Source organism: Carassius carassius, chromosome 11 (assembly GCF_963082965.1).
Source record: "Carassius carassius chromosome 11, fCarCar2.1, whole genome shotgun sequence".
NCBI classification, from domain to species: Eukaryota; Metazoa; Chordata; class Actinopteri; order Cypriniformes; family Cyprinidae; genus Carassius; species Carassius carassius.
The window spans coordinates 17,658,570-17,667,444 of record NC_081765.1 but is presented as its reverse complement, the minus strand read 5'-3'; the positions used below and the strand labels follow the sequence as shown (position 1 = coordinate 17,667,444).

Here is an 8,875-nt window from a genome sequence, read left to right as displayed (position 1 = left end):
ATATTCTGCGCTGGGGTTCTACCTGTTTCTCTACTTGCTTCCCAAAACTTCCAAGACTTGTCCCTCCTTCGCCAAAAACCATCTCCATTGCAGTGACCTCTATCGAGAGCCCTCGAGAAAAACAGTCCACAGAAATTCCCCCCTGTTATGCTTCCTTTGCAGACGTGTTCAATCCTGAGAAAGCCTCGCATCTTCCTCCACACAGACCTTGGGATTGCGCAATTGACTTGGAACCTGGAAAATCGGTGCCCCGCGGTCACATCTATTCGCTCTCCATTCCAAAATAACAAGCAATGGAAGAATATATACAAGAAGCTTTAAATCAGGGGTACATCCGTCCATCAACTTCTCCAGCAGCATCTAGTTTTTTCTTCGTGGCAAAGAAAGACGGGGGTCTACGACCTTGCATCGATTACCGAGCTCTTAACAAGATCACCACAAAGTTTCGGTACCCACTTCCTCTCGTACCCACATCAATCGAACAACTACGAGGTGCTAGTATCTTCACCAAACTAGACCTCAGGAGTGCATATAATCTCATTCGGATACGAGAGGGGGATGAGTGGAAAACGGCATTCATCACCCCCTCAGGTCACTATGAGTACCTCGTTATGCCTTATGGGCTGGTCAACGCCCCTTCTGTGTTCCAAGATTTCATGAACGAGGTACTCCGTGATTTCCTCAACAAATTTGTGATTGTGTATATAGATGACATTCAAATATTCTCCCAAGATGAATCTGCACATCGACGACATGTCTCCAGAGTTCTCCAACGATTACGAGATTATTCTCTCTTCTTGAAAGCAGAGAAGTGCCTTTTCCATCAAGAATCAGTTACCTTCCTCGGGTATATCGTGAGTAAGCAAGGTGTACAGATGGACGATGGAAAGGTTGCCGCAGTCACTTCATGGCCCACTCCACAAACAGTAAAAGAACTCCAACGATTCCTTGGCTTCGCAAATTTCTATCGCAGATTTATTAACAACTACAGTACCCTAACTTTTTCACTCACTTCGCTTCTGAAAGGGAAACCGAAGTCCTTGACCTGGAATCCTGAAGCAGATCACGCATTCCAAACCTTGAAGAACAAATTCATCACCGCTCCTCTTCTACGTCACCCTAATCCAGATCTCGCCTTCATTGTTGAAGTCGATGCCTCCACGACTGGAGTAGGTGCCATACTATCTCAGCACCAGGAGAATGTCCAAAAACCTCTTCCCTGTGCCTTCTTTTCAAAGAAGTTGTCACCAGCTGAACAGAACCATGATGTGGGTAATCGGGAACTCCTCGCTATTAAACTGGCTCTGGAGGAGTGGAGACATTGGCTCGAAGGGGCACAACATCCATTCATGGTACTTACTGATCATAAGAATCTACAATATCTCAAAGAAGCCAAAAGACTAAACCCACGTCAAGCCCATTGGGCCTTATTCTTCACTCGGTTCCATTTCCACATTTCCTATCGGCCAGGAACCAAGAACATTCGTGCAGATGCCTTGTCCAGACTCCATGCCTTTCCAGACACCGTTGACGAACCTGAACCAGTCCTGCCCGCTACAGTCTTTGTTAACCCTATTATATGGGACATTGATGATCAGATCCAAGAAGCTACGGAACGGTACCTATACCACCGGAATGCCCTGACACTCTCACGTACGTTACAAACGAATATCGCCTACCTCTCATCGAATCTGCTCATTCGTCAGTTGGTACAGGTCATACCGGAGCAACACAAACTTACACTCTTCTACAACAACGATATTGGTGGCCAGTAAATTAAGCCCACGATATATAGGACCCTTTAAAATTCTCCATCAAGTCAATCCAGTCACATACAGGCTCCACCTCCCTCCTCAATTTAAGATTCACCCAGTGTTCCATGTGTCACTCCTGAAACCTCACTATCCTTCTGTTCTTCCTCCCTCCACAGAGCCTGATCCTGACTACACACCTCCCATACCTACCATCGAAGAAGATCCCATCTACTCCGTCCATGAAATCCTGGACTCCCGACGTCGGGGTGGTCGGTTGGAATACCTTGTCGATTGGGAAGGTTATGGGCCAGAAGAAAGATCTTGGGTTCCTCGAGACGATATCATAGATCCGGCTCTTCTCACTGAATTCCACCAACAGCATCCACATCGACCAGCTCCACGACCTCGAGGCAGACCACCACGACGTCGGGGTCCTAGGTCCGCTGGCGCGGACCCTGGAGAGGGGGGTAATGTCAGGAATCAATCAGGCTCATTCACATCCAAGACACAAAGATCACACTCACCCGAATACTAATCACCTGCACCTGTCATCAATCCCAGCAATTACTGAACACTACAAAGGAACACACCTCACCTCCAGTCCCTGTCAAACCTTGAACTAGGAAAGACCCACTAACCTGTTCTCTGTGCATTCCAGACTTTTCCTAAACAGTTCCAGTCTGTTGCCACAGTGATACTTATCGACTTCCTCGTCTTGAATCCCGCGTTCTCCTCGGTGTGTTCCTTGGATTGTGTTTCGTGCCAAAGTCCAGCCTGCCACTATCTGCAAGAGAAAAGACGATCATTCATGTTCTCATTACAGTACCTGTTTATGCATCTACGTTTATTCTGCTGTCCAACGAGAGCATCAATAAATGTTATACTGAATCCTTCTTGGTATCTGAGTATACAGTCCTGACAGGCACAGACTTTGTGACACTGCATGTTGTCACAGCTGACTTCTTACTCATCCAGCATACTGGAATTTAAAATGACACATGATGCTTTCACAAGACATCTTTACACAGGCTCTGAGGGTTTCAAAAATTGTGCCAGTTCTAAAGCTTTTCCTTCTGTATAAATTGCTTGCCAGAAAAGTGCACACATGAACTTTGTGTTAATTTGTTGATTTATTTATTCATAATTTGATTTCACATTTTTACAATTATTTACATGTACATGTAAAGTATATTTATAAAATACACTAAAATGCAAATGAAATATTACTTATGACTGTGGCTCTTTTAAATTCTGTGCCAGTTCTGATACTTTTATTTCTGTATAAATTCAATGCAGCATCAGTGCAGACTCAAACATATGTGTTGTATTTATTTATTTTAAATGCAGTATTTATTGTATTATTTATTTATTTTTCTTGTTTATTTAACCTTTTTTTTCTTACAAGTTAATTAAATAATAGAATATAATAATTGCAGTATAATTATAAAATACAATATAAATAAAATACAATAATTATATAGAAATTCTAGTTTTAAATATGAATTACAGATTTTCATTAAAAACAACAACAACAACAACAACAGCAACAACATTGCTTCTGGTATCCTAATTTCTCTCTGAATGGATTTTTGCAGCTTCTTCCATCTTAGCAGTGTAAAGATATTTACAAGAGGCAAATCCTGTTGTGTTGTGAAGGGATGCTGATTAATGGCTCTCTGATATAGCTATACTGCAGTGATTCATGGTGGACAGTATTTGCTCGAAGCTGACAATGAGCCATACTGGTGCCCAGGGCACAGGGGTCACAAAGAGTGAGCAACATGAGCAAAAGGCTCTTTGCTGTCCCTCTGACTGATGTGTTTGTTGTGTCTGTGTGTGTCACTTGTCAAATATTTTACATCTTAGCTTACTGTTTTTGGAAGTGTTTTTTTTTTATCGCCCATATGAGGATGTCAATTTAGCTTAGAAATTTATTTTCAAATTCCCAATAAACCTGTCAAAACATATGCATAACGAACGCACGTACAAGGTGAGTGAAGTTAATAAAGAAGTAAAACTGAGTACAAAACTGAGTAACTGATTCTACAGTGCCAAGCTGTCAGATGTTCACCAAATGGTGATCTAGTAAGCTATTTTTGCATACACCAGAAAATATTATCTTCTACTATATGCACACGCTCAGAATCAGTGAGTCTGTCCGTCATTTGTAATGAACATTCAATTTTGCAAGCCAGGTCTACCTTCTGAAATGCTTTTCAGTAGCACAGGCCTAAAAAAAAGAGTTCAATTTTCAGCAATTTTTGCAACTACCTAAAATGTTTATAGCTATCAATAAGGTTAGACAGCCACTTTCTACATCTATTCATACAGTAAGTATATGTCAGGTCCATTCCAAGTGTGAGCAAAACACACTGCTTCCTGTCACTCACCTTCAGGTCATTACAGAGCAGCCTGCAAAGTTTTTACCAATAAAACAAAAGCAATTATTACATGCTGTTGCACAACCCTGAATTCCTCAGTCAACAGGATTAATTCAACGAAGGACAAAGAGAAGCTTATCCGTTCTTGTTTTCTCGCTAATGTCAATACTTGAAAATAACTGAAGGAGCTGCTGAAAAAATCTGTGGATGGCTTTTGTAGATATATAAATATTGTTCATGGGCCATATAAAGATCTGGTATGTGTGTAAATACATTGTACTAAATTACTAAATTGTACTAAATTATTCTGTTATTTTCCAGTGGTGTTAATTTGCTACATAATATCTAAATTACGTTAGATATGTTTAGTAGACTTTTGACTTGTGGAATAAATTCTGGTCCATGCTGCAGTTTATTCTGACCAATATATTTGACCAGTTTAGACCCGAGAGGGTTAAAATAATGAAATTGACTTTTTCCTTATTAACAACTTTTTACGTCACAACTCTGAATTTTCATTAGTGAACCATAACATTTTTATTGACTTATTTTTAGAAAATTATGCTCATTTGGAATGTCTTCATTAACCTATGTTTTTATGTAAAATCAGTTTACCTTGATATAACATGAAATTGAAAGAATAATTAATCTAAATTCATCATCATAATCTGAATCTAAATTTATAGATGAAAGGCTGCCAGTATGCGCTGTGCTGTAAAATGCAACAGTTATTGAGGTTCATTGAATAATGAACAAATCCCGTGTTACTATCACTGATACAGTACAGTTCATCAAATAGAATAAAACTGAAGGATGCCATTCACATTTTCATTATAATTTTTGAGGAAGCATCTTAAATTGGAGTGTTAAGGTCCGCTGACATCAGCGATTTTGACAGATGTCATGTTTTATGAAAATACACTCTCAGCTAAGCATTCAAAGATAAAAGCATGCATCATGTCATTTCAGCTTCTGCCCATTTGTGCTGCTAAGCTCTAAATAACATAGTGTTCCATTAGCTCATTAGAGGAGAAGCAGCGTGCATTTTATTCAGTAAGATAATGAAGCACACTACTCATTAGCATTTCACATGTCAGATGCATCTCTTGAAATGATTTCATTGTTTTAAAGTAATTTGACAATGTGACCCATGATGAGATGCTTGCTCATGTAAATAAAACAAAACGTCAAAGAAATTATGTGGAACGGATAAACAAAGGGGAAAATGAAGATATGGCTGGAAGCCTACTGATATAAGTTTATAGAGGAAATAATCACACTGTTTATGCCAGTGAAAATTTGTCAAGGTTGTTTTGTTTTATAAAGGAAAAGGTTACAAATTACTGCAGAGGCATGTTGTCACAATGGGACTTGTGTTCTCAAGGCCATAACGCTGAAAAATAAATGGAAAAAATATAAAATTTAAATGAAAAAACTCAAATAAAATAAATAAATCTCTAATACTAATAATAACCTCACTGATAGAGGGAAAAAACATTTATTTGAGACTTTAATCGAGTTTCAATACTTTATAGTAGTCTGTAACCCTGGTAACATCTTCCCTGTGTGACATCTAGGCCCTATGAACTCTATTTGGCCTTTCTACAGTATGACAAATACTTGATTCCATATGTCTATAAGCTGCATGTCTGTTTGAAACTATTGGCCTAATTATGCTGGTTGACAGAAGGACACTTCTAACACCAAATTACACTGACATTGAGTAGAGAGGTTTGAGACCAATTATCCTGCTTAAAACTGCTTATACCAACTGACTGTTTGCTTAGCAGTAAACACCAGTCATTAGAGCCTCAATATTGATTACTGTAAGTCAGTGGCACTCCAGTGTTTGAAATCCATGACACTATATTTCAACTTTGAATCTATGAAGTCAGCAGCATAGTTTGGTGGACTGCTACTTTTAAAGAGGTCATATGATGCTTTTTAAAGATCATTATTTTGTGTATTTGGTTTGCTTTAATGTTCTAAAAACACATAATTTTTCAAATACTGTACATTATTGTAGTTCCTCTATGCCCCGCTTCTCTCAACACATCGTTTTCTACAAAGTCCCTCCTTTCGACATGCGTAGTCTGCTCTGATTGGCCAACTGACCCAGTGCATTGTGATTGGCCGATCACCGCAAGCATTCGGTGGAAATGTAACGTCCCTTTCCATAATTTTGCTAGCTGATGAAAGATGAACTTTCTACATAAATGTAAAGACAGTTACAGTTTTTTACAGACGCTAGGACACATTTCTCAATACTTAGGTCACTTTTTCAAAACTCTTCACACAGTGAGCACAACAGAAGTCTATGTGGGCTAAACTAAGGATCAATTATCATTGCTTTGGCACAAAATGCATTCAATGACTACATCTCTCAAATTTCATGAATTCTTTTCTCACTCAGACACAACAACTGCCAAAACTCTTTGTACATACAGGCCAATTTGCACATGCTTACATAAATTTCAAAACTGTTAAACTTATGTTCAAAACAATAACATAATACAAAACTGAATAAGACAGCAATTTGCTACATTTCTACAGTAATATTTTAATGAAATATATTTTAAATCTTAAAATTAAATGCTATAAAACAATTGGACAATTGGACCAGCCACAGCTGATTCTCATTGTAGATGAACATCTACACAGGTGTTACTCTTTCAATTTCATTACAAAAGGAGACAACTGCTGAATAGTTTTGTATTGTGATGTAAACATGGACCCAGCCAGAAATAGAGACGTGGCTGAAAGAGGAAGAAGAGTGGCTGGGAGGGGGCAAGGAATACGTATGCGTGGTGGAAGAAGAATAAGAGGAAGATCAAGAGCTGTAGTCTCAGATGAGATCAGAGCTACTGTAATTGATCATGTAGTAAATCATGGTCTCTCAATGAGAGAGGCAGGTCAGTGAGTGCAGCCAAATCTGCAATGCTCTAGAGTGGCATCTATTGTTAGAGTTTTCCGGCAAACCAACAGGTAACTTGTATTCTGCAAGGGCATTTGACTGAGTTGCACATTACAGAAGTAAATAAACTTGTGTGTGATTGTTTTTGCATTTCTGCTTAGGACTCAACGGTTACCTCACACAGGTGGGAGAGGAAGGATGCTCACTGATGTGCAGGAAACTGCCATTGTTGATATGGTCATCCGAAACAATGGGATAAAACTCACTGAGATTCGAGACAGAGTCTTGGCAGACAACAGTACTTTTGCAAATATTCACAGTGTAAGCATAACAACAATTTCTAGAGTCCTGAAAAAACATCAGGTCAGGATGAAACAGTTGTACACTGTGCCTTTTGAGAGGAACTCTGAACATGTCAAGCAACTCAGGAACCAATATGTCCAGGTAAGATCACAATACAGTAAAATACAGAACTGTTTTTGAACCAAACCAAACATACCCAAAGACATTTTTTTTACAAATTTACTACTGTAACAGCTTATGTTGCCTTGTGGATTTATTTTAGAGAGTCATGGAGATTGATGGCAGGCAAACACCCCACATTTTCATCTTTGTGGATGAGGCGGGTTTCAACTCGGCCAAAACACGGCGACGAGGGAGGAATGTGATTGGAAAGAGAGCCACAGTGATTGTCCTGGGCCAGAGGGGTGCCAACATCACAATGTGCGCAGCAATATCCACTGATGGAGTGCTGTTACACAGACCACTAATTGGGCCATACAACACTGAACGTCTCCTTGCGTTCCTGCATGATCTCTATGGAAGGGTTGTGCTAGATGAGGAAAGGGATGCAGAGAGAGGGAATCAGCCAACATTTATAATTGTATGGGACAATGTGGCATTTCACCACTCCCGTGCAGTCACCGAGTGGTTTGTGGCCCATTCCAGAATGGAGTCACTTTTCCTCCCACCTTACTCTCCATTCCTCAACCCCATAGAGGAATTATTTTCCTCATGGAGGTGGAAGGTTTATGACCACCATCCACATGAACAAATGTCACTCCTGGATGCAATGAATGCTGGATGCCTGGACATATCAGCAGAAGATTGCCAGGGATGGATCAGGCATGCCATAAGATTCTTTCCTAGGTGTATTGCCTTAGATGACATAAGATGTGATGTGGATGAGAACCTGTGGCCAAATGGAGAAGACCGAGTAGATTAGCATTACTATTGTATCTGTATCAGTGGATGGTGTGTATACAAATTCTTGTATTTTGGAATTACTCATTACTCATTACTCATTCCAGTAACATATATTACAGTGAATTATAAACCGAGATGTGTCCTTGTTTTACAAAAGAAAACATTGTATAATGCTACATGTTGTTAGTGTTTTTAAGGTCATTGTTTTGTGGTTGAAAAAGTGTGTTTGTCGTCTGTCAACCTTTGCTAGTGTTCTGAAAGAATGAGTTGATTTGAGACCTGAATAAAGTGTTATAGTGCATTTTGAATGTGAAATGAACTGCTTTGCCAAGTTGAAAGTTGGTTAGGAGAACTGTGTGAAGAGTTTTGCAAGAGTGACCTAAGTATTGAAAAATGTGTCCTAGCATCTGTAAAAAACTGTAATAATGTCCTTAATTTTACCATCAGTTCAAGCCCGAAAGGGGAACAGAGTCATGTGACAGACACAGTGATGAAGCTCGTATGTGTTTGCAGTACACAAGCCACGGACGGTTAAGACAGCTGATTCCACTTTGTGACTGTCTCTATCTCTCTCTCACGCACACACATGCATGCAAATCTCCACATTTGAACATTCAATA

At 39.4% G+C, this 8,875-nt stretch overlaps 1 protein-coding gene across 2 annotated transcripts; it reads left to right on the top strand.

Moving 5' to 3' along the window:
• Positions 1-7,258: 7,258 nt before the first annotated feature.
• On the top strand, positions 7,259-8,330 carry LOC132152447 (uncharacterized). 2 transcript variants are annotated; one of them, XR_009436515.1, is made up of 2 exons: positions 7,259-7,493; positions 8,213-8,330. XR_009436515.1 is itself a non-coding variant. In XM_059561206.1 (2 exons), exons 1-2 carry the CDS (start codon positions 7,284-7,286, stop codon positions 8,272-8,274), a joined length of 870 nt encoding a protein of 289 aa, XP_059417189.1. In that variant the 5' UTR covers positions 7,259-7,283; the 3' UTR covers positions 8,275-8,293. The 2 variants fall into 2 exon arrangements, 1 of the variants encoding a protein (XP_059417189.1); XM_059561206.1 differs by having other exon boundaries at positions 7,615-8,293.
• The last annotated feature ends 545 nt before the right edge of the window (positions 8,331-8,875 follow it).